Source organism: Lonchura striata, chromosome 12 (genome assembly GCF_046129695.1).
Source record: "Lonchura striata isolate bLonStr1 chromosome 12, bLonStr1.mat, whole genome shotgun sequence".
NCBI lineage: Eukaryota > Metazoa > Chordata > Aves > Passeriformes > Estrildidae > Lonchura > Lonchura striata.
The window spans coordinates 3,402,957-3,429,827 of record NC_134614.1 but is presented as its reverse complement, the minus strand read 5'-3'; the positions used below and the strand labels follow the sequence as shown (position 1 = coordinate 3,429,827).

General features: G+C 47.0%; 1 protein-coding gene across 1 annotated transcript in view; it reads left to right on the top strand.

The window, feature by feature from the left end:
- Positions 1-26,871, top strand: part of LOC144247009 (uncharacterized) — a 60,143-nt gene that overhangs the window by 1,053 nt on the left and 32,219 nt on the right. The window contains exons 2-6 of the mRNA XM_077786208.1: positions 9,866-10,040; positions 18,047-18,072; positions 18,699-20,168; positions 26,352-26,423; positions 26,783-26,854. Of these exons, the coding sequence (XP_077642334.1) occupies positions 9,866-10,040; positions 18,047-18,072; positions 18,699-20,168; positions 26,352-26,423; positions 26,783-26,854 (1,815 nt within the window). The remainder of the gene's footprint in view (positions 1-9,865; positions 10,041-18,046; positions 18,073-18,698; positions 20,169-26,351; positions 26,424-26,782; positions 26,855-26,871) is intronic.

The window sequence follows — 26,871 nt, the reverse complement described above, 5'->3', positions numbered from 1 at the left end:
CATGATAGGCACAGTGGTGATACTGTTCTCTGTGCCACTTGTGCTGATCGGCTGCTATCTTGGAATTCGGAAGCTGTACGAGAGCAGACGGTCAGCTGTTGATTTTTCTCCCCACTTTTCTTGTAACTCTGCTCATAGCATGGGTAGCCAGACTATTAGTCAGGCTGCAGTGGAGCTGTGGGCAGTCCATGGCTGTCCAAAGAACTCTGCTGAGGGTTCTGCTGCTGCCCAGTGCTTTCCTTGGCCTCTCCATTGCTGGGCCTTGTCCTGGGGGGCCGCTGGGGCTGCAGCCAGTGCTGGCTCCCCCTGAGGCTGCCTGGCCAGGAGCAGCCCCAGGGGCACAGGGCAGAGGCACAGCACGTTCTCAACAGTATTTGAACAACACAGTTCAGGACAGGACAGTGCTTATTTAGTAGCACCAGGAAAGTTTCATGGTAACAGTGATGTTACCGGACAAGCAAACTTGTTTCAATTCAGTTTTTAAAGAAATCCAAGCAATGAAGGTTTGGCTTTGGCTTTCAGGCTTTGCTCTTTGTGTGAGGCCTGTTCTGAATTGATTCCCACTCAGTCTTGGAGCCAGTTTTGGTTGAAGGCTCATCCCAGCCCTGACCCACTTCAGTTTTGGGCTCAAAGGGACAGAAAAGGCTGCACTTCACATGACTGGGGTTCAGGGCCCCGTTATCAAAGGACTTTGAGAACTTTTAGATACTCCAATTTTACCACATAATTTTCTTCATGGAATTCCTTCCCTTTTTTAAAACTTAGTTTTAACAATCTTAGTTTTAAAAATCCTGCTTTTCCAAAGGTTTTTCCTGTTATTTGATATAGTGAATGATGGCCTACCTACCCCATGGCTGAATTAGAAAGCAGTAAGTACAATAGTATGAAATAATATTTACACTCTTATGTCTTTCACAGACTCTTGAAACTTATGTTGGTTTGATGTGACCAACAGAAGAGTTTTGCTCTGCTTTTAGTTCAAACAAGAAGCAGCCCCAGAATCTGTTGAGAAGAGTCTCTTCATTTCTTAGCGAAAGCAACCTGCCAGCATTCTTTTTTTCCAGCCCTGGGCAGGAAGATAAAAATCTATCAGCAGACAATACTCAAGTGAAGTGACTGATATGAATTCGGGATTTGGTCTGTTTGCTCCCTAACCCCGGAGTTCCTCAGAGCTGCAGCTCCCTGCTCTCTTTGCAGACAGAGGTTGGCTGTGGCTGACGGCCACGTGCCTGGCCTGGTGCACACCAGGTGCACACACGAGCTGAGGGATCCTCCCTGCACACCCCATCCTGGGAGAACCGAGTTCATTGAGGACTCTGGCACGGTGTTATGGCACGGCAGCAAAAGAAGGCAAAAGAAAGGCTAGAACTGGCACCATTCCAACCACTTTACATTTTGCCATGTGTAATGGAGATAGGAACTACAAGGTTCCTGTTCATGCACAATTTGCTGTCTGAGAGCACTCAGTTCTCCAATCACAGGGGCTTGCAGGTCTGTCTGAGATAATTTTTAAAAACATAAACAACCTTTACGTGCAATACCTGTGTATCAAAACTTCACCATACAAATCACAAGGTCATTTCTACTGTTAAGTTGATGAAAAAAAACCCAAAAAGCAAAAAACAAAAGCAAAACTGTGACCAAATAAAACAGGCAAACAAAACAAGCACCAAGAAAAAAACAAAACCAACACAAACATCCCCACAAATGCAGAAAAAGATAAAAATCAGGTGAAGGAGGCAGAGATCCAGGAGCAAGAAATGGGCAGACAAACTACAGAAAGGACAGCTAATAAGAAAGGAGAGATAGTAAGGGGCTACGGTATCAAACTAGCTGGGGACCTGAGATACTGTTCTCACCCTTCTGAAAACAATCTGACATAAAAATGAACAGCAACATAAATGATTATTATTGTGATAATGGGAGTCTGCATGTTTAGCTTTAATATATCCATTGTGTGTGAGTTGTGTTTTCCTTGTTAAGTCACATCATCTGGCAAGGATTTGTTTCTGTGCAAAGAAAAATACTGCAGTGGAAAAGGAGGCCAGCTTGGAAAACATTGAAAGCAAGAGCTAAAAAGAAAGTACCTTTTATAAATATGCTGTTTGTTTGGTTTGCTGTTTGTTCATGGGTTTTTTGTCTGTCTTGGAAATCAGCCCCTCAGATGTTAATGCACACAACAAGTCCTTTGTAAAGGGATGTCTTTGCAAAAAACCTGGCAGTTTTGTGATGCAAGACAGAAAGAGCTTCCCTTGGGCTGTAGCTGGAAGGCTTGGAAATGTGTTCCAGAAACTCCTGATAGGACAGAGTCTGATTAACACAATATAATGTGACAAAGTGCAAGATGTAAGTTATCCAATCAAATAATCAGAGTATTTAAATGCCAAGAAGCAGGAAAGGGCCATGCATTGGAATGATAGGAAACAGACACAGAGGCTTAATGGACAAATTTCTCAGCCAAACCAGACCAGAAGCACTGGGAGCACAAAGAGGGACACCCAGGATGGTAAAAATAAATTCACTTTCATAGGCGGAGATATTGATGGTTAATTATATGTCATTATGGACTGTTAATTAATATAATGAGTTAACATATAATTAATATGGTAAGTTGAGTTGAATGTACAGTTGTTTATGTATATGGCTACTAAACAGAGAAAGGGGGGGTGTCAAGAAGGGGCAAGAGTAAGAATCTTGTAGAAAAGTCACATCCTAGGGTGATGACAGCAACTGGAACTACGACTGGGAAACGAGCCACCCAGTAAGATTGCTGTGTTCCAAAATGATTGGTCAGGACTGCACCATCTTACAGAGCTGCCAGCGACCCAGAAAAGGGCCAGTGGGCCAGAGGATCCAAAGCTCACCAATCAAGCACCCCCAGGAGACTTTAAAAATCCCTGAGGGCACCTCGTGTCCGCAGGAACACCTTGTTACACAGCACTGTTAGAGCTACCTCTGGCTTGGCGCGCAGGCCCTCGGCTTACCCTGAGGCCTCGTCCTCTGTTGTTCTAAGCTTTAATAAACAGGCACATGGTTTTTAACAGCCATCAGCCTCCTTTTAATTTCATTTTGCCTGTTTACCACAAGGAGGCCGAGCAGTATTTTGATGAAGGCCCATGTCATCCAAGAACTGGCACTCCAAATATTAAATCAATTCAAAATGAAAAGATGGGGGGAGGCAGCAGTGAGCTGGCCTCACAAGTTCAACTTGGGTTTTGTCACGGACATTAGCCAAGTTCCTGTGCTTGTTTTCCTCGACAATTTGTAGTCAAAGAGCTTCAGTGCCTTTGATCAAATCTGAAATAAATGGGCCAGGACACCTGCTCCTTTTTAAGGTCTTTATTGAGTGACCAGCTCTGGGTTGGAGGCCCAAGGGGTCATGCACACCGCCGCTGCTCCCACTTGGCGAGGCTGAGGAGGAGGAGATCGGGTCCGCTAGGCAGCAGAGCCGGGGCTTCCGTCCTCGCGGGTGTGCCCAGGAAGGCGATTTTCAACTCGTTGTCTGAGGTCCTGATTCTGCAGACGCACTGTTTAAGTTAGGGCGGCATGTCGGCGGCTATTCCGCGGATCTGGTGATGTCCGGGGACCTCTTGCCGACTGTCCGATCCGGTCCGTGGCCCTGAAGTTGTTGTGGCTCGTTGTCCTTGGGGCTCTTTTCGGGATTTCGTGTACAGTTCGTGATTTGCATATCACCGGAGGTGGAGTGGCCGCCATTTTGGGGAGCAGCGGAGGTGAAAACCCGACGGTCACAAAGTGAAGGACAAGTGGGGCAAGGGGGAAACATAACAAGGGTGCACATAAAGGGGATTTTAACGGGCTTTGAACAGTTAACAGTATTTTAATTAACATTTTTAATATAAAATTGAATTTATTCATAACACTGTCCCTTGGAACAGTACTACTCAGTAACCAAAGCCCTGAGCCTGCATGCCATAATTGTTCTGTGCTGTGCTCTTCTGCTCCCAGCAATATGTGACAAAGAGGTGGATAAAGACAAGGAAAATGCCCAGGGTTTTGGAGCCGCTCCAGGGCCCTACTTCCAGCAAACAGCTGCCTCTCTGCATCTCCCCAGAGAGCAGGAAATTGCAGGCATCTCAGGCCCATGGTGCAGCTGGGGCTCCCTGTCAGCTGGTGCCAAATGCCTTCCTGCAGAGGCTGGGGAGAAGCTGCAGCCAGGCCAGGCTGGGAAACAGCCCTGCAGCCGTGAGAGCAGCAGCGGGGCAGCGAGGCTGCCATGGATCCCTTCCCGCTGTGCCGGGCACGGCCTGTCCAGATGTGCAGGGAAAGGACCCAGCTGCTGAGTCCCAGGGGAAGGCTGAGGGAAATGCACCCACCATGGCATCTCTCCAGATAACTCAGCATCTTCTCCAGATGTCTGGCTGCCTCCAGGGATTTCTTGTCTCCTATGTCTTGGTTCTTCCATCTAGGAGGACCTTAACAGAAAGGTTTTCAAGGTCTTCAACAGGCCGCAGCGGCAGTGAGGGCCCCTGGGTGATTGGTGCCCTCCAAGGCACTCCCTCAGCTCTGCCTTCCACCCTGGAGCAGGGGCAGGGGCACCACGAGCCTGCGGTGGCCCAACTCTGGGATGGAAATATCCTCTTGCGGGGCAGTCGGGGCAGAAAGGACTCCCCAGAGCTGCCAGCAGCTCTAAACCCAGCCCCAGCCAGGGCTTGGCAGCAGCAGCAGGAGCAGCTCAGGCTCCCTGGGGCTGGCAAAGGAGCTGTGAAAAGCTCAGCCCCGGGGCACAGCCCAGGGCCCGGCCCCTTCCCTCTCTGCTCTTCTCTGGGGCTGCACAGAGCACAGGGAAGGAGACACTGGCAATGCACATGGTTGTAAGATGGACAGCCAAATACTTCTTCCTCCCATTGACAGCAATCCTGTGGGATCACTCAGGGTTTAAGAAAGGAGCAGGGCAGATTTTCCTGAATCCATCAACCTTCAGAGGAACTTAAGGGAAATGTTAAAAGAGTGCTCTTGCCAGATTGACACTGATTATTCTGTCAGGAAAGGTACTTTGAAAACTTGCCTTCAGCATCTGGCAAGGTCAACAAACCATCATTCAGCAGCATTTCCAAAGAATCCAAGTCAGGATCCCAATCTAGAAGGGAACAAAGACCAGAAGCAGTTCTTGTTGTGTCGGGATCCCCTCTTCCTGTGGGAACTGGGCGCTGTAAGAGGGTCGGGTAAGGCCGTGGGATCCAGATGCGGAAGGACAAGGCCAAAGCTGCACAGTGGCCTGGGGAGTTCTCGGCTGCCTCCTGGTCACTCTATATGCTCATTCCAGACCCTGCGCAACAGCCCTAGGAGTGCAGCTGTAGCAGCCCGGGGCCCACTGGGGCTCTCTCCCTCCCACAGAGGAAACCCTCCCTAAAGCCCACGGGAAATCCATCCCCAGCGCTTCCAGGGGAGCAGGGAGCGCTGTCCCGGGAAAGGGCAGCCAGGCTGCCGGCTCACCTGCTCCCCGCACTTCCAGCGGAGCAGCCCTGGCATCCCTGGCAGGCAGGGCCACGGCCAGGAGCAGCAGGAGGAGGAGGCAGAGAGCAAGGGCCATGGTGCCTCGCCCTGTGCCAGTCCCGCCGCTCTCGCTGCCACCACTGTCGTAATGTCACCAGCACTGCTGCCACCGCTCCTGCTGCCACAGCAGTTGTGCTCAAGCACTGCCTGCTCGGGCGTGGTGGTGCCCTGGAACCACGGGGCTCTGGGACCTCTGTGACCTCAGAGCCTGCTCTGACCTCAGCCTGCTGTGACCCCAGAGCCTGCTGTGACCTCAGGCTGGAGATGCGTGGGCGAGTGGGATCTGCCTTCTTTGGAAAGGAGCTCATCCTGCCCAGCAGCTCTGTCCAAGGGCTGTGACACAGTCCCAATCCAGCTGATCTCACAGCTCGGGGCATGAAGGGATGGAGAGCAGCCCGGCCAAGAAGGACTTGGGGCTGCTGCCTGATGAGAGGCTGGATATGAGCCAGCCATGTGCATCCAAAGCACAGTGCCCAACAGGTTGAGGGAGGTGATTGCACCGCTCTGCTCTGGTGAGACTCCACCTGGAATACTGTGGAAGATGTTTCATATTGCTGGCTGGGGGTCTGTGTACAAATCAGGAACGGGACAGGACTGCTGAGGAACACAAATCGACCTGTTTCTTTTCTAGCATCAGTCTCATTACATGGTTGTGACAATGGGCAGATGCCAGCAGCTCACATCCCTGGCAGCAGACAAAGAACTTAATGTTACAATGTTCTGTAAAAGTCTTTTGACCAGACATACAAAGCAAAAGCATACTGACAAGCGATTTATCCAACCACTAGAAGCACACGTACCTTTGCCTAAAAAAATGCTTGCTTCTTTCCAATACAATATCTATTTGTATTTTAAGCCTTAAAACCCAATGCACAGAGCTCCATGAGTAAGCTTAGAACATCCTAATATTTTGCTAGATCTACTTTTCTGTACCTTAGGGAGTTATTCTAGCCACGTGTTAATACACAGAGCATTGTTCTATTTGTCCTTACTTTTCTACTTCCTATATAATTTTTCTGTTGACAAATCTTACTGCATAGCTTTAGTCGCAATTCTGCTGTCTCTGAGGCCTGCCTTTTGCAACTTTTCCAAAACCCTCTAATTTTAATGATTCCCACAATTTACAGCGACTTCAGTGAGCCACAGAGAAGTTTGATAAGAGAATCCATGTTTACTCCTGGAAGAATTTTCTACCAAGGGCATTGACATACAAACCAAGAAAGAAAGAAGGATGAATAAGAGAAACCTGCAACTGCCTTATTCCAATAAGTACTTTGCTTGTCTCTTGTGACCAGTGAGTCAAGTGTAAACTTATGTGCTTTGTCAGAATGTAGAAAAAGCATGCATGCTAGAATAAAAACAGGCTCTGAAGCCTTCTGGAAATGGAGCGTGTTGCTTTGCATTGTCTCCGTCTCCACCACAGCCGAGTACTGCATGCAGCTCTGGGTCCCCAACTCAGGAAGGACATGGTTCTGTTGGGTCTAGTCCAGAGGAGGGACAAAATGTTGTGAGGGCTGGAGCCCTTCTGCTTTGGAGATAGGCTGGGAGAGCTGGGGCTGGTCAGCCTGGAAGAGAGAAGACTCCAGGGACACCTGATTGCTGCCTTTCAGTACCTTAAGGGGGCTTGCAAAACTGATGGGACAGAATTTTTAGTAAGGCCTTTTGTGCCCAGAGCGAGGGGGATTGGTTTTAATCTAAAAGACGGTCGATTCAGACTAGACAAAAGAAAGCCATTCTTTGCACTGTAGGTTTTGAAACCCTGGCACAGGTTGCCCAGAGAGGTGGACATCTGCCCTGCAGACATTCAAGCTCGTGCTCTGAGCAGCCTGACCTAGTTAAAGTTGTCCCTGCTCACTGCAGGGCATGGGACGAGATGGCCTTTAAATGTCCTTTCCAACCCAAGCCATTCCGTGCTCCTGTGCACCATCAAAGCAGTACTGGATTAGTGCTGGGCTGATTATGCTGGCACCTGTATTTTGCTAGTTGTGCCACTTAGCACATGGCCAAGAGAGGATTGATGGGCTGGGCACTGAAGTCTGCAAATAACACACAGTGTGCTCAAGGAGAAACAGGAGAGGAACACGGCTTCCATTTCAGATAAATGCCAGCATTTTTCTGCCCATTCCATGTTAAGAAATAAAGGAATGTCCTGAAGATCCCTTTGTGTGGGTGTACTCTTGGCTGTATCAGTACTTGTGTTCTGTAAAACAGGTAAGTTGTTACAGCTTCTTGCCCCATTTTATCACTGGATAAAACCCAAATACTGCATTGCTCCCTGTCTACTTCCTTCCACGTAAAAACAAACTTTGCTCATTATTGAGTAGGACATGTTCATCTGTTCACAAGCAAATTCTTCTTGCCATTCACACAATGTTGATTTGCTCTTGTCAGACTGCAACTAAGTCCTATCTCTCACAAGAATTCATGTTGATGCATTGTGAGGCAAAGTGACAAGTAATTTGTCCTGGTGTCTGGCACTGTAGAGGGTTTTTCTGTAGTTAAATGACATTTGAAGACAGGTGTAGTCTACCATACTTCTGGCATCCTAGGATAGAAGAAACAGCCTTTGAAACAGAATTTTATCCTTTCTTCCTCCTCGTCCTCCCAGGAATTTTAATCTCTGAGGTCTAAGCTCTTCAGCTGCCTCACAAACATTGTTTCAACTCAGACAGGCATCCATGCACTGAGCCACAAATCAGGACTGGGGTCGTGAAGCTTAAAGCAAATCATGTTTATAGCACTAAAAATAATAATCTGTTACCCAGGTTAGGCCAAGCACTTCCCTGCGGCAACACTGGACTCCAGGACCTTTTGGATGAATGGAGACGAGAGATCTCTGAAGGCTGCTCTTAGAATCTCTGGTTTATTAGAGAGGGTGAAAGGCCCTGCTTGGAGTCACCAGAGGTGGCACGTGGCAGGCCCTAGGGAGTGGGGCAAGGGAGAGGCAAGGGGTAGAGGGAGAGAGGATCCCAAGAGGGAGGGGATGTTCCAGGAGAGGGGGAGTTCCAGGAGAACAGAAGTGCCAAGAGGGCATCTGGCTCCTCAGGGACTCCTTATCAGGGGGCTTCGAGGTGGGCTGAACAAGACTTAGGCCAATGGGGTCACAGACACCTGATGCTTCAGGGGAGGGTTACAGATGTGGGATGAAGCACACATTGGGGTGAGATAGATCAGTCCATTTGACCTTTGGACCTACCTGTAGGTAAGGGCAGTGTTCAACCAGAAGGGGGGATTGTCTTCATCCTGGCTGTACTATTGTTTTCTAGTTGTTCAGTAACTAAGGTTTGGTATCTCAAAACTTGTTACCATCTCAATCTCTGTATTTTCTAAATCTTTTGCCAGGCAATCATATTTATAAAGGCTTTCCTATTTCATCTTCCCCAACACTTCCCAAATAACTCTACCTATCCTCAGGGATGTTTCCAAAATGATGGCTGTAAAAGTTGGGAGTGGATGTTTCAAAAAGGATCACTCCCTTGTAAAGCTTTGAGTAAGGAGAGAGATCATCGTCAAAATTAAAAATACAGCTTTCTGACATCTTTATATTCCTAAAAAAAGAGAGACATAATTGTTCACATACGGAACATTAACTAAGAAGTGAATGACAGATTGTCAAGATAACTGCTTGGGGAACCAAAAAACCATAAATAAAAATATGTTTACATGTAGAAAAAAAGTAAACCATCATGCTAAGAGAAAAACCAAACCTGCCAAAACCAAAACCAATAAGGCTGTTCCATCTGTCTCAATACAAAAAACATGACTGTATAGAATCAGAGATCCTCAAGGCCATTACTAGATACAGGAATTTCCAGGTATTGGTAAAAAATGAAGGAAACTCAAGTGTGCAATTCAGAGGTAACCCAGAATATATTGGTCGACTTGCTGGAAAATTTGTGAGAGCACACGGGAAAACCATAGCGACTGATCAGACCATGTGTGGGCATTTCCAGCAGTGTGAGGGATGTTTCTGGGACCAGCAGCAGGGAAGAAAAGCAGCACACAATTACAGGGACGATCTCTTTGCTGGCTGTAGACTTTATGATGGTCTGTCCCCGTGGGGCTGGGGGAGCTGTCACAGAGCAGGGAGGGCCAGGGCTGGCAGGGTCTGCTCAGGGATGGGTTTGGCCCCTGTCCCTCCAAGCAGCGACGGCCCAAGCAGCTGTGCTGGCCCCGGGCTCTCCTGCCGGCCTGCTGGGCTTTGTTGGGGGGCACAGCCTGTGCCAAGGGGCGGCAAGGTGCCTGCAGGCCCCAGCTCTGGGCAAACAGAGAACGTCCTGGCTGTATGCACCGTGCTGCCAGCTCAGCAGTGCAGCACAGCGCAGGCTCACGCTCCCCATTGCTCCCACAGACATCATCACTGGAACAGGAATATATGCCCTGGATCCAGTGCGCCTCCAAAGAATTGTCTGCCCCCAGGATGTGCGCCGGTCCTGCATGATAGGCACGGTGGTGATACTGTTCTCTGTGCCACTTGTGCTGATCGGCTGCTATCTTGGCATCGGGAAGCTGTATGAGATCAGATGGTCAGTTGTTGGGTTTTCTCTCCACTTTTTCTGTAGTTCTACGCGTAGGACGGGTAGCCTGACTCATAGTCAAGCTGCAGTGGAGCTGTGGCCATTCTCGCATTTAAGGGATGAATATTGTGTGTATATTAAGAGAAGCTTTATTGATGTAGAGTTATGTTATTGTGATTTGTTGTTTAGATGTTCTCTGTTCTCCCCATAGTCCCCTTCCCCCCCACTCCCTATTGTTCCCACCAGGCAGGTGAACTCCTGGGTTCCATGAGCCATCCAAGGTCCTTTTGGGCCTTTCCCACATCTCCAGGGCAGCTGCACTGGTTTGTCCCCACCTTGACCCTTTCTAAGGCTGTCCTGGAGGCAGATGTCTCCTGTGGGGTCACAGCTTGCCTGGCTCCGTGCTGAGCCTCTCTAATCCCCCTGCCTCTCCCATCCCTCCCCCCAGCCTCATCTGAGGGTCCCTGTGGTCCTTGAGAGCCACCAGCTGAGAGCTGGTGCCACCCCTGCTGCTGTGTCCTCTCCTGCATGTCCCCAAAGGTCCCCCACAGCCACGTCTTCTCACAGAGATGAGGCTGTGGCTCCTGAAGCTGTGGGCAGTGATGGTGCCTCAGTTTACCCCAGGAGCTTTTCCCTGGTTTTTGGAGGATGGAGCAGCTTCTTTATGGATTACCAAAAGTAGGAGCAGCCTGAGGGGAGGATTATCTCCTTCCCGTGTAAGCAAACACTTTCTTGTGCTGGAAATACGCATCCTGGATCCTCCAGCTCCTGCTGCTCCCAGGTAGGATAGGCAGGGCTGGGGATCTGCTCATTCCTCAAGTGTTGCAAGAGGTTCTCAGAAAGCCAAAAGAAAAGCAGAGGAAAAAGGGTCCCAGGGCTTGCCAAGGTTTTCTCTTGTTATCAGCCCCTCTGGCCTTGCTGAGTGTGTCTGGGAAGGCTGTCTAGGACAGATAGAAAGAAGGCGTGTGTGGTATTCACATATCCTTTGAACAGTGAGTGACAAAGGCTTTCCCAGGAAAATCCTGTGAAGGCTGTGAGAAAGCTCAGAGAAAGAAGAAAAACAATTATTTTCATTTGCTGCATCTGTTGTTTGGCACATGTGGAATGTGTTATATTGTGACATCCCAAAGATGTCTGTGTGACATCACAGAGAGCCGTGTGACCTCACAGAGATGTCTGTGTGACGTCACAGAGAGCTGTGTGACGTCAAAGTGAGGTCACACAGACATCTCTATGATGTCACTTCGATCCCATGAGGTCACTAAGCTTTTTGTGGTGTCACACAGACATCTCTGTGATGTCACACAGCTATCTGTGATGTCACACAGCTCTCTCTTATGTCACACTGACATATAGTTGATGTCACACCGCTGTCTGTGATGTCAAACAGCTCTCTCTGATGTCACACAGACATATAGTTGATGTCCCACAGCTTTCTGTGTTGTCACAATGACATCACTGTGATGTCACACACCTGTCCGTGATGTAACACAGCTCTCTCTCTGATGTCACACAACTTCTTTGTGATGTCACAATGACATAACTGTGATGTCACACAGCTGCATGTGATGCCACAGAGACCTCTCTGTGATGTCACACAGTTCTCTGTGATGTCACAAGGACATCACTGTGATGTCCCACTGCTGTCTGTGATGTCACAGGGACATCTCTGGGATGTCACAATGAGAAAGCTGTGATGTCACATAGCATCTTGCGATGTCACACAGACATCTCTGTGATGTCAAACAGACAACTCTGTGATGTCACAGAGCTTTCAGTGAAGATACAATGGCATCACTGTGATGTCACACAGCTATCTGTGAGGTCACCCTGACATCTCTTTGACGTCACACAGCTATCTGTTATGTCACACAGACATTTCTGTTATGTCACAATGACATAACTGTGATGTCACACACCTGTCTGTGATGTCACAGTGAGCTCTCTGTGATGTCACTCAGCGCTCTATGATGTCACAATGACATCTGTCTGATGTCTCACATATTTTTCTGATGTCACAATGACATCACTGTGATGTCACACAGCATTCTGTGGTGTCACACAGACATTTCTGTGACATCACACAGCTCTCTTTGTTGTCACAAGGACATCTCTGTAATGTCACGTCCACATCACTGTGATGTCACAGAGCTGTCTCTGATGCCACACTGACATCATTGTGATGTCACAATGACATTGCTGTGATGTCAAAATGACATCACTGTGATGTCACAATGGCATCGCTGTGATGTAACATTAACATCACTGGGATGTCACATTGCTGTCTGTGACTTCACAGAGACATCTCTGTGATGTCAGTTCGACCCCATGAGGTCACAAATCTTTTTGTGGTGTCACACAGACATCTCAGTGATGTTACACAGACATCTCCGGGACATCACACAGCTCTCTGTGACGTCACACAGACATCACTGTGATGTCACCAAGCTGTCTGTGATGTCACAATGACATCATTGTGATGTCACACTGCTGTCTGTGATGTCACAGAGACATCTCTGTGATTTAACTTCAGCCACATGAGGTCACAAATCTTTTTGTGGCATCACAGACATCTCTGTGATGTCACACAGCTCTCTCTGATGTCTCAATGACAGAGCTGTGACCTCACACAGGTCCCTGAGATGTCTCACAGACATCTCTGTGACGTCACACAGCTCTCGTTGATGTCACAATGACATCACTGTGATGTCACACAGCTATCTGTGATGTCACACAGACATTTCTGTTATGTCAAAATGAAATAACTGTGATGTCACACACCTGCCTGTGATGTCACAGTGAGCTCTCTGTGACGTCACTCAGCACTCTATGATGTCATAATGACATCTGTCTGATGTCACACATATTTTTGTGATGTCACAATGTCATCATTGTGATGTCACACAGCTGCATTTGATGCCACAGAGACCTCTCTGTGATGTCACACATATTTTTGTGATGTCATTGTGACATCACTGTGATTTCACACAGCTGTCTGTGGTGTCACACAGACATTTCTGTGACATCACACAGCTCTCTGTGTTGTCACACGGACATCTCTGTAATGTCACACTCACATCACTGTGATGTCACAGAACTGTCTCTGATGACACATTGACATCACTGTGATGTCACAATGACAGCACTGTGATGTCACACTGCTGTCTGTGACGTCACAGAGACATCTCTGTGATGTCACTTTGACCCCATGAGGTCACAACTCTTCTTGTGGGGTCGCACAGACATCTCTGTGACGTCACACAGCTGTCTGTGGTGTCACACTGACATCTCTATGATGTCACACAGCTGTCTGTGGTGTCACACTGACATCTCTGTGATGTCACAGTGAGAACACTGTGATGTCACGTAGCACTCTGTGATATCTCACAGACATCTCTGGGATGTCACACTGACATCTCTGTGTTATGGAGATTGTTTACCAAAGAGGAATTTCTTAATTGGACTCTGGTGATGGCGTTTTGATTTCATTTGACCAACTGGAGCCACTCTGTGTTGGACTTTCTATATGGGTCACGGTTTTTTCTTCAGTATAGCAGTAGTATAGTTTTTAGTATAGAGTAATATAGGAAAGCTTAATAAAGCTTTTGTTCAGCCTTCTGCAAACGCGGAGTCAATGCACGTCATTCCCTGCGGTGGGGATCCACCAAAATAGGTGTCGACATATACCCCTTGCATGGGAGAGTTAGGAATGGAAAAGCTAGCTGCTGGGGGGACACAGCGTGACAACACCTGACCTTCAAATGCAGCTGCAAGAAATAAATTCCACCAATAAAGGGCAAAGAAGGGTTGACTGACAGACTTTGGGAGGGGCCAGGGGTGGCCGATGCACCCTCCAGGAATGTAAAAGGTGAAGCATCAATCTTGAAGAAGGGGCAGCCACCTGGCAGGCAGCCATGGGGTAGGGGGCCTTCCCAGGCCTGTTCTTCCTTAGTAGTCCTTCTCTTATGTTTTTGTAAATGTTTAATAAATATTTTAAAATTTTTAAAGTGAGCAGTTGTTTCTCACAAAACCCATTCCTAAGGTGGGATGGTCATGTTACTCCTGATGATATAAGAGATTTTCCAAAGATCAACTGAGCTGACAAAATGAATGTATCAAAATGAATGTATCAAAATGAATGTATCATGTTTGTAGAATCATGTGTTGAATTTTAAGAAACCTCTGCCATAGCGCAAAAGACATAAAGAAAAAAATTCTTTAAAGCTTCTTGTAAAAAGACAAATACCAAAGAAGACCAGGAATGCAAAGAATTCAGAAAAGGAGACTCCCCTGTCGAGGATGATAAACTTACCCAGATAACAGAGCAGAAAGCCAAAAGCGCATGTGCAGAGGAGAAGAGTTCAAAAGTTCAATGCAGAAGAAGACTATGGTATCAGCTTCAGAAGAACACCAGCGACCCCTGTAAAGACCACCAGAGAAAACCACGCATGCCCAGAAGGGCGTAGACCTATTTAGCATGAGAGGCGAAGACAGGCAGGGCCAGGGGTTGAATATGCATAGAAAAGTTGTATAATGTATTGCATATGGAACACCTTTGTGAATAAAATTGTGGGACAAACTCCAGCTTGGGGCACAAGATTTTGGAGAGCTATCTCACTTGTGCCGGGCGCTGGCATACATACCCACTTCATAACTACATTAAGTTGTGGAGTCAATTTATTTATCCCGCATATCGCTTCATTTGGCAACCGTGGCAGGACTTCTCTGCTCATCTGTGGGTCCAGTTGAGGGCAGACACCCTCAGGCGCCGTGGGGCACTTCCCCGGAGGGACTCTGTGCCTCGGCTGTACACTACGGAGAGCAGACTATGGCCCGTCGATAAGCAGACCAAAAGCGGTATGTATTCTTTTCTTTTGTTAAGGAAAGGCACTGATAAGTCGCATTAAGACGTTTTTGCACACAGGTTTGCCAATGGGGCTTGCAAGCAGATCGGTGGAGGAGAGGTTCCCCCCCCCGAGGCTGATTGTGCAGCTCGGGGAGGGAGAGAGGTAGCACCCCCCAAAAACTGATTGCGCAGTTGGAGGAGGGGGGGAAGGTTTCCCCGTGGTCGATAGAGCAGTTTGGGGAAAGGGAGAAATCCCAGTTTCAGTGTGGTGTGTTTGTTACATCCGGATGTGTGTGCTTGCATATGTGTAGGTGTCTGTGTGAGTTTAAGAGGGTGAAGCGCAGCAGTGCTAAGATAGCTGGACGCGGCGCGGCGTGGCGATCTTGAAAGTGCGGGGCTGAGGTGGCTCTCAGTCAGCACTATCTGATAGAACAGATGGGCACATCTGCTTGAGAAGCAGCGTGCATACAGGGCAAGGGCTGCCTCCAGTCAATGAGAGCGCAGCTCAGAGCTAACAAAAGTGCTCAAAGCCCGGTCTGGCCAATAGTGCAGTGGGCGTGCACAAGCCGCGGTTTCTAAGATCGCTTTAAACACGGCTAGCTACTAGCGCAGCTAGTACAAGTTAGGACTTGTAATCACCACTTACAAGCATCACTGGTTCCTAAGAGTTTGTTATGCGGTGATACTGCCATTCAGGATCGAGAGCATCTGCTGCTGAGTTCCAACAACAAAAAAAAAAAAAATAAATTAAAAAAAAATTTCTCTTTTTTTCTTTTTTCCCAATAGTCTGGATTAAACTCGTAGGAATTTATAATTTGTGCGGAAGCGGCAAACAACAAGTTACATATGTGATTAAAATAAGTTAAAGAGACATAATGGGAGCAAAACAAAGTACAGAAGTATCCAAGGCCAGTCCATTAGGATGCATCTTGGCTCACTGGAAAGAAATAGCAGGCAAAGGGGGTGTGGAAAATATAAAGAGTTTAATCAAATATGGCTCCCATTGGTGGCCACTCTATTGCCTAGAGGAGGGGGCCAGATGGCCTCCTACAGGTACATTACAGTATAATACCTTGTTACAGCTAATGCTATTTTTACGAAGGGAAGGGAAATGGGAGGAAGTTTCTTATTGTGATATGTTTTTCTCCCTCCGAAATAAGCCGGATTGGCAAAGGGACTGTGGCATCAAAGCCCCCTCTGATCCCCTTGTTCTAGCTCTTGAAAAAGAAAACAGAGGCAAAATGGGGAAACTTAAACGGTGCTGCTCAGCCTGTAGTATAGGACAAAGGTGTACCAGGATAGATAAAGTTTATCGCACAGCACTAGAAGAACAAGAACAAGATCCAAGCGATCTATTTAGTCCTCACTTAGGAAGGCAAGAAGGAAGGGGTGAGAACTTAGGAGAGGCATCAGCACCACCTGCATCACCTGCAACACCTACACTACACACCCCACCTGCATCACCTGCATCACCTATACCACCTACACCACCTGTTCCATCTACCCCTTCTCTTCCTTCAGAAAGAACACACGCTCCAACCCCCATAAGCAGCTCAGTTGCATCTCGAACCAGAGGACAAATATTGCAAGCTCCTTTACGAGAAACAATAACATTGGAGGGAGAAAAGGTACTAGTTAAGGTACCATTCTCCACCCTTGATTTGGAAGCATGGGAAAGGGTTGCGGGAGATTACCGAAATGACCCAGTCAACACTACTAAACGTTTACGATACATTATGAAGCAACATAACCCAGACTGGGGTGAAATTCAATTGTTATTAGATGCATTCACTGAAACAGAAAAGCAGTTAGTTCTAAAAACGGCAGGAGATCTGGTAGCAGATCACTTTAGGCAACAACAAGTAGATCTAAGGGAACATTTTCCACTTCAAGACCCGGGCTGGAACCCAAACCAACCAGAAGAGAGACAAAGGCTAAAGAAATATCAAGACTGGGTGGTATTGGGAGTGGAAAGAGCAATGCCTAAAACCATAAATTGGTCAGCTCAATATGCTATTAAACAGGGACCCTCGAAATCCCCCACAGAGTTCCTAGACCGTTTGAGAAATGCAATGCGGCGCTATACACCACTAGACCCTGCATCTGAGGTGGGGATACAACAACTAGTTAATCTATTTTTGGGGCAGTCCACAGGGGATATTAGGCGCAAACTCCAAAAGATTCGAGTAGAAAACGCCCGGAATTTAGAAACTCTACTGGGAGAAGCTTGGAGGGTCTTTAGCAACAGGGAAGAAGGATATAAACGAGGGATGAAAAATTTAGTAGCAATAGTACAGGAAGAACAAAGAGGAAAATATGGCAGCAGGCAGGGGCCATCCAGGCAAGGCCCCCCCCAGTTGGGTAGAAATCAATGTGCAAACTGTCGGAAACAGGGCCATTGGAAGAGGGACTGTCCAGAATGGAAACAAAATGGACAGGGGAATCAAACGGGGGGAGTAGTGGCCCATGTGCAAGAAAAATAGGAAGGACCGGAGGAGACTACCCCAGCAGACCCTCTGGTTGTAAATCTGAAGCTGGGGGAAATGGAGAAGGAAGTAAAATTCCTAATTGACACTGGGGCAACATACTCAGTACTAAATACAGCTCTAATGCCCATAGAAGATAATTATGCTATTAGTTATGGGTGCGACTGGCCAAACTGAAAAGGCATTTTTCTTTAAGCCACTCAAATACAAACTGGAAAAGCAGTGGGGAATCCACAAATTCTTATATATGCCCAACTCCCCTGAGTCACTTTTGGGCAGAGATTTGCTAGCACAATTACAAGCAACCATTACATTTAAAAATGGGGAAATTACCCTGGAGGTAAACAATCAAAAATATGTAGAAATATTAAGTTTAATATTAACCACTAATGAAGTCACAAGAGAAACAGAAATTGATAAAGAGGTAATGGATCAGGTATTCCCTGGGGTGTGGGCCTCTGATGTACCAGGGAGAGCAAAAAATGCTTCCCCTATACAGATCCAGCTAAAAGAAGGAAAGCAACTGGTCAGAGTTAAACAGTATCCCTTGAGGAGGGAGGATAGGGAAGGGATTAGCCCAGTAATTGAGAACTTTTTGCGTCTAAGATTATTAAAGGGATGTCAGTCTGATTTTAATACCCCTATCCTACTGGTCCGCAAACCTGATGGGTCATACCGGTTAGTACAAGATCTGCGAGCTGTGAACAAGGTAACTGAAGATCTGTATCCTGTGGTGGCCAATCCCTACACATTATTAACTTGCTTAACACCCGAATTAACTTGGTTTACCGTTTTAGATTTAAAAGATGCCTTCTTTTGCCTTCCTATCCATGAAGCCAGTCAGAAAATTTTTGCATTTGAATGGGAAAGTCCCAAAAGTGGGCGAAAGACCCAACTTACGTGGACAAGACTTCCACAAGGGAAGAGAGCCTGACAGAGGAATGGTTGAACAACAAGGAACATGATACTGTAAAATTAATCCAAATAGGGAGGGCTACGTGACTGCTGCAAAGTTCGCATGGCCCTGAAGAGTAGATGGTGTGCAGAAAGCAGGATATTGAAACTGCTTGGTATGTAGAAGTAGATAGAGAAGAACAAACGAGGACTAAGCTGTTCTAACTGCAAGGCCAGCTGGACAGGCATGTATCTTTCACAAAGATAGTTTTAAGATAATAGTACAAGTCACATAGCAACCAATCATGAGCTTGGCTTTTGCAATATGTATGAGCTAATTAACGAACATATATAAACTGTGTAATCTGTCACAATAAACTGAGACTTGATGATCATGATATCATGAGTCTTGTCTCCCGCGGCATCCCTCCAACACACAAGGATACAAAAACTCACCCACTCTGTTTGGAGAGCAACTTGCAAAGGAATTAGAGACCTGGAAAGCCCCTCCTGAGGAAGGGAAGCTGCTACAGTATGTAGATGACATCCTGATAGCCACACGAACGAAGGAAGCATGCGTGGCCTGGACAGTAAGCCTCTTGAACTTTCTGGGGCTCCAAGGGTACCGGGTATCAAAGAAAAAGGCCCAAGTAGTCAAACAGAAAGTAATTTATCTGGGCTACAAAGTCAGTGCTGGACAACGTAGCCTGGGCCAAAGTCAGAAGAAAGCAATATGTCAAACCCCAAAACCTCAAACTGTAAAGGAATTACGAACTTTCCTGGGGTTTATGGGGTGGTGCAGATTATGGATCTATAATTATGGACTGTTTGTGAAGCCCTTATATGAACTAATTGCAACCGAAAGCAGGGACATCCAATGGACAAAGGAAGCTACGCAGGCTTTCAACCAACTGAAAAAAGCCCTCATGTCAGCTCCAGCTCTGGGATTGCCAGACGTGAGTAAGCCTTTCCTTTTGTTCTCCCATGAGAAGCAAGGAATTGCCTTGGGAATATTAGCACAGGACCTCAGCCCATACCGGAGAGCAGTTGCTTATTTCTCTAAGCAATTAGACACAGCCGCCAAAGGGTGGCCTGGGTGCCTCAGGGCTGTGGCAGCAGTCATAGTGAACATCCAAGAAGCATGTAAATTCACCCTGGGCCAGAAAATGACTGTGCTAGTATCCCACACGGTGTCTGCAGTACTGGAGGTGAAAGGCGGACATTGGCTTTCCCCACAGCGATTCCTGAAATACCAAGCTATTATGGTAGAGCAAGATGATGTAGAGATAGTGGTGACTAACATTGTCAATCCAGCCTCCTTCCTCAGTGGAAACCAAGGCGAACCGGTGGAACACGACTGCCTAGAGACCATCGAGGCCACCTATTCCAGCCGCCCTGACCTGAAGGACACCCCTCTTGAGAATGCAGAAGTCTGGTTTACTGATGGAAGCAGTTACGTCATCAGTGGAAAACGGCACGCCGGGTATGCAGTAACTACCTGCAAAGAGGTAATAGAATCTGGACCCCTGCCAACGAATACCTCTGCACAAAAGGCCGAGATAGTCGCTCTAACTCGGGCCTTAGAATTGGCAAAAGGGAAAGAGATATATATATATACGGACTCAAAGTATGCATTTGGAGTAGTGCACGCTCATGGAGCCATCTGGAGAGAGAGAGGACTGCTGAACTCTCAAGGGAAAAACATTAAACATGCATCTGAAATACTGCAACTTCTGGAAGCAGTTCAGTTGCCAGAGAAAGTAGTGATCATGCACATTAAAGCACATCAGAGGATAAACTCAGAATTAGAAGAAGGAAACGAGCTGGCGGATAGGAAAGCAAAAGAAGCAGCAAAAATTGAAATAATAAATGAGGCAGCCCTGATTCCAGATGGGCAAATTTCCCTTGAAGGTAAGCCAAAATACAATAAATTGGACACAAAATTGATTCAAGAACAAAAAGGGATGGGCCACCATAGAAGGAAAGTTAGTCATACCCTCCTATTTATTATGGTCCCTAGTAAGGGAAGAGCACCAGAAAACACATTGGGGAATTGATGCTCTGTATAAATATTTGAATGAAAGAATCATAGCTAGATATTTACGAGCCACCATCACTCAAGTGACTCGACAATGTGACCTTTGCCTCCAGACAAACCCCAAGAATATTCCCAAACCAAAACTTGGCCAGATTGGGAAGGGCCAGGGGCCGGGGCAACAGTGGCAGATTGATTTCACGGAATTGCCAAGAAAAGGGGGGTATAAGTTTCTATTGGTCTTAACAGATACCTTTTCAGGATGGCCAGAAGCATTCCCCACTAGGACTTCTAAAGCTCGGGAGGTAACTAAGGTATTGGTACAAGAAATCATACCACGATTTGGGGTCCCGGCTACAATCTCCTCAGATAGAGGATCACATTTTATTGCAAAATTAGTACAGGAGGTGAGCCAATACTTGGGCATAGATTGGGAACTTCACACCCCATATAACCCACAATCCAGTGGTCAAGTAGAGAAAATGAATCATTTGATCAAACAGCAAATTGTACGACTAGGACAGGAGGCTAATTTGCCGTGGCCTCAATCCCTCCCATTAGACTACTGCGGATTCGAACTAAACCCAGGACCAAAGAAAAACTGAGTCCTTTTGAATTACTTTATGGGAGATCATATGGGGTGCAGAAGGGAACGTCTGCCCAGGACGTATCACTAACCTCCTATATGATCGCTCTAAATAAATAACTTAGAGCAATCGAGAAATATGTGGCTGGAACTCGGGGTGCAGGGCTGGATGCACCGGTACATGACGTACAACCTGGAGACTATGTATATGTTAAGTCTCTTACAGAGAAAGCCCTGGAACCACAATGGGAGGGACCATACCAAGTACTCCTTACTACCTTCACTGCAATCAAGATTAAAGAACAAAACACGTGGATTCACCACAGCCGGGTTAAGAAAGCTCCAGAAGACACTTGGAAGATAACACCGGGTGATGGTGAACTGAAACTAAAATTTACTCGGACAAAATGAATGTATCATGGTGGACGGGGACTCTTGCTGAAATGTTGTTTACAATCATAGCTGTATTCCAACAATTAGAAGGTAAACCTAGTCAGAACAACGCTAAATGGCTTTGGTCCCAAGCCTTTACTCAATACATGGGATCCATGGGGAAGTCTTCCGATTTAAAAGGTTTAAATCTAACAACTCTGGTCATGCACAGTAACCAAATATATACACAACAAGAGTGGCAAAAACAGAAGTTGTGGTCACTTCAAGGGACCGTAGAAGAGGTAATTGAAATAGGGTGTCGGATGATTAATGGGACTACCCACAATAAAGTAACCCAAATCAGTGTGAATAAGCGCCAGAAGATCTGCAATCATCCAAGTGAATTAGACTGTTGGTACAAATTCAAATTAAGACAAACTGTTGATGTGGTTTGCCTCTGGGCCCGTGACACTATTGGGCTGTCTTTCAAATTTACAATAAGTGCTATAGCCAAACCTACTACAACCCACTCCAGCACTCAAGCGCAAACCCAAAATATACCATTCAATCTTGAACCCAGAGTTTATGAAATCGGGCCATATGTTATAAGGAATACGGGTCAACAGAAACTGTTATTTAACCCAGAATGGTCCCTTAAACGTGTTGAACTGTTAATGCAAGCTAATATCTCGACAGTTCAGCCAGCCTGCTCCCCTTTCCTAAGGTCATCCTTCGAAGGATGGACAAAGTGGCTACAAAAACAAGTACACCTCCGAGATAGAATGCGAAGGGATTTAACTGGGATATTAGGGACCGGGTTAAAAGTTTTGAATGGGATTGACTCAGAAATATTAATGAATAAATTAGCTATAGCAACTAGCGATCTGACAAAATTAAAACAGCCTTTACAGTCATCTCTATTAGCACTAGGAAATAGTCAGTGGCAAGTCTCAAGAGTGCTGCCAAAATGGAGAGACTTTGAAGATCAGGACCATAGCTTACTGGTAGATGCATTAGAAGGAGCTCAAGAGAACATATCTTTAGCCCTTAGCTGTATACAAGCGCAATTATGGATACAGTCAACAGCTGCTTTAATCATAAGGAAAGGGAGTGAAGGGGTGTTTCCAGCTGAAATACGAAAAGTTGTCTGGGACAGTGCTACAGACTTTGAGAGAGACCTCATGGTCTTGGTGGACCATGGTAAATTTTACATATGATCCTACCACTAACACTGTTACTGCCTTTGTGCTCACTACTCGTAATGCCAAAGGTTCACACTATTCACCCCATTGTTGCTCTAGGGTTGGGTCATGAAAAGTCAGTACTATACCCCTCAGAACACAGGGCATGGGCCTGGAAAAACCAAGGGAAATGGCAAACCATTAACCTAGAGCCTTGCATTGCTCGAGAACAACAGGGATTAATCTGTGAGAGTAATCTGATTAGTGCTCAAGACATATGCCTTGATCAGGGCATTTGCCACTTTGAAATCCACCCAGACACCAACCAATAAACTATACTAGTATATATAGGCAATGGCTGTGTGTGTTTGAGAACTGTGTGTAATGTTATAGAAATTAATAAAAACAAAGTCCCCTTATCTAGTAAAAATAATTCCAATTTCTGCATTTGCAACTTCATCAAGATTACTGGGTGTGACTTTATATACTCAGCACCAGTCGTATCCCACCAGTTCATAAAATCAAACTACACAACCTACAATGAATTACCACCCACACCTATTAGAATGAATTTAACCCTGGTAAAACAATTAATGAAACATCAAGATCTAATCAAAATTATAGAAGAGATTCACAAGAATGGGCAGAGAACTCTGGTTACAGTCCATCATGACGTAACTAAAATAAACAGAGTCCTGCAAAGAATAAAACAAGACGGAAGTCATAACTGGTGGGATGCACTATTCGGATGGTCACCGACTGCAATGGGGATCATGAACACTCTGTGTCACCCCATTATTGTTTTATTAATATTAGTTACTATAAGTCTAATAATGTCTATTTTAACACTCTTGTGGAATTGGAATATGTTACAACGTGTGGCCATTCTGACTTCACTCTCTAGAATTCATGGAATCCTGCTAAAAGAAAACTGTCATAATAGTGGGATAAAATGTAGACCAGGACCCCTGTAGTAAAAGAATTTACTATCTTTTAAGAAAAGGGGGGACTGAAATAAGAGATTTTCCAGAGATCACTTGAGCTAACAAAATGAATGTATCAAAAATGAATGTATCAAAAAAGAATGTATCAAAAAAATGAATGTATCATGTTTGTAGAATCATGTGTTGAATTTTAAGAAACCTCTGCCATGGCGCAAAAGACATAGGAAAGAGAGAAGAAAAAAAAAAAAAATTAAAGCTTCTTGCAAAAAGACAAATACCAGAGAAGACCAGGAATGCAAAGAACTCAGATAAGAAGGCCCCTCTGTCAAGGATGATGGACTTATCCAGATAAGATAGCAGAAGACTAAAAGCGCATGCGCAGAGGAGAAGAGTTCAAAAGTTCAATGCAGAGGAAGACTATGGTATCAGCCTCAAAAGACCACAAGAGATCCCCTAAAGATCACCACAAAAAACCACGCATGCCCAGAAGGGCGTGGACCTATTTAGCATGAGAGGCGAAGACAGGCGGGGCTAGGGGTTGAATATGCATAGAAAAGTTGTGTAATGCATTGCATATGGAACACCTTTGTGAATAAAATTGTGGGACAAACTCCAGCTTGGGGCACAAGATTTTGGAGAGCTATCTCACTTGTGCCGGGCGCTGTCATACATACCCACTTCATAACTACATCGAGTTGTGGAGTCTATTTATTTATTCCGCGTATCGCTTCAATAAATCCATGGGAACAGATGGAATCCACCCCAGGGTGATGAGCGAGCTGGCAGATGAGCTTGCAGAGATGCTCTCCATCATTTGCCAGCAGCCCTGGCTCACTGGTGAGGTCCCAGATGAGTGGAAGCTGGCCAATGTGAACCCATTCACAAAAAGGGTGGGAAGGAGGATCCTGGGGGTAGGTTGTGTCTGACCAACCTGATCTTCTTTTATGACTAGGTGACTCTCCTGGTGGATGCAGGAAAGGCTGTGGGTGTGTCTGTTTGGATTCCAGCAAGGCCTTTGGCACTGTCTCCCACAGCACACTTCTGGAAAAGCTGCAGCCCACAGCTTGGACAGGAGCACTCTGTGCTGGGCTCAGAACTGGCTGCATAGCTGGCCCAGAGAGTGGTGGTGAGCGGTGCTGCATCCAGCTGGGGACAGTCACCAGTGGTGTCCCTCGGGACTCTGTGCTGGGCCAGCTCTGTTCCATATTTTTATAGACCACATGGATGAGGGGATTGAGCCTTTCATTAGTAAATCTGCAGATGGCGCTAAGCTGGGAGTGTGTGTCGATCTGTTGGAAGGTAGGAGGGCTCTGCAGGGAGACCTGGAACAGTTGGATGGATGGGCAGAGTCCAATAGGATGAAGTTTAGTGAGTCTGAGTGCCAACTCCTGCATTTTGGCAACAATAACGCCCTGCAGCGTTATAGGCTGGGGACGGTATGACCGGACAGTGCCCAGGCAGAAAGGGACCTGGGGGCATTGGTCAGCAGCTGGCTGAAAATGAGCCAGCAGTGTGCACTGGTGGCCAAGAAGGCCAATGGCTCCTGGCCCCTGTCAGGAATGGTGTGGCCAGCAGGAGCAGGGAGGTCATTCTCCCCCTGCACTCAGCACTGGGGAGGCCACACCTCGTGTGCTGTGTCCAGTTCTGGGCCCTCCGTTTGGGAAGGATGTTGAGATGCTCGAGCACATCCAGAGGAGGCAAGGAGGTTGGAGAGGGGCTGGGAACACAAACTCTGTGAGGAACGACTGAGGGACCTGGGGGTGTTTAGCCTGGAGAAAAGGAGACTCAGGGGTGAGCTTATCACTCTACAACTTCCTGAAAGGTGGCTGTGGTCAGGTGGGGTTGGTCTCTTTCTCCAGGCAGCATTGACAGAACCAGAGGACAGAGACTCAAGCAGCACCAAGGGAAATATTGGTTGGATGTTAGGAAAAGGTTTTGCACAGAAAGAGTGATAATGTACTGGCATGGCTTGCCCAGGGAGGTGATGGAGACACTGTCCCTGGATGTGTTTAAAAAAAGACTGGATGTGGCACTTGGTGCCATCCTTTAGTTCAGATATTGGGACATGGGTTGGACTCAATGATCTTGAAGGTCTCATCCAACCGGTCATTCTGTGAATTCTGTATGAATTCTAGGAATTCTGAGCAGCTCCCGGCACTCAACCTGAGCAGCAATGTCAGCAGACAAAACAAAGGTTTTTCAGAGAAATGGCCCTTGGATGAAGCAAAATCATTTACAGTCAGGGCAGTCCATTTGTACAGAAGGGGGTACACTCTGGGGTTACACCTAAGGCCATGAGGTCACAGCAGGCTCCAGGGTCACAGCAGGCTAAGGTCACAGCAGGCTCTGAGGTCACAGAGGTCCCAGAGCCCCGTGGTTCCAGAGCACCACAGGGCCCAGGCAGGCAGTCCTTGATCACACCTGCTGCAGCAGCAGCAGCGGTGGCAGCAGTGGTGCTGAGATTGGGACAGTGGTGTCAGGACAGTGGTGGCAGCGAGAGCGGTGGGACTGGCACAGGGCAAGGCACCATGGCCCTTGCTCTGCGCCTCCTCCTCCTGCTGCTCCTGGCCGTGGCCCTGCCTGCCAGGGATGCCAGGGCTGCTCCGCTGCAAGCGCGGGGAGCAGGTGAGCCAGCAGGAGCTTTGTTGGGACAGCGCTCCCTGCTTGCCAGGAAGCGCTGGGGATGGATTTCCCGTGGGCTTTAGGGAGGCTTTCCTCTGTGGGAGGGAGAGAGCCCCCATGGGCCCTGGGAAGCCCCCTTTTCCTCTCCCAGGATGTCACACAGGGCAGGGAAAGAGTGTGGAGAGTGACCAGGAGCCAGCCCAGAGCTCCTCCGGCCCCTCTGCAGCTTTGACCTTGTCCATTCCCACTTGACTCCCACAGACTTGCCTGAGCCCCTTGCATTGCCCAGTTCCCTGAGGCAGAAAGGGATCCCAGCACACCATGGAAATGGGTCTGATCTGTGCTCCCTTCTAGACTGGGATCGTAAACTGCTTTATCTGGATGCCCTTCTGGATGACGACTTGAAAATGTTGGAGAATGCTAGAGGCAAGTTCTCCCTGTGCCTTTCCTGAGAGAATAATCAATGTGGCAAGAGCTCACTCAGCAGCTATTTCCTTTAACATAATTTCATGGTAAAAAGAATCTGGAAACCATGTCCAGCTCCCTTCTAGAGCCCTGGATGATCCCATAGGATCACTGTCAGTGGGAGGAAGGAGCATTTAGCTGTCCATCTTTCACCCATGTGCAATGCCAGAGTGTCTTTCCATGTGCTCTGTGCAGCCCTGGAGAAGAGCAGAGAGGGAAAGGGCCAGGCCCAGGGCAGTCCCACAGGGCTGAGCCTTGGATGCAGCCTGAGGATCTCCTACAGTGTCACAGGAGCTGTTCTGTCCTGCCTTTCTTTGCAGCTCAACTTGTTGATGACGGCGATCCAGTTTCTAAAACCATGTCCATGAATAAGCCTCTGAGAGATGCTGAGAGTAGGTCAAGTCCTGTC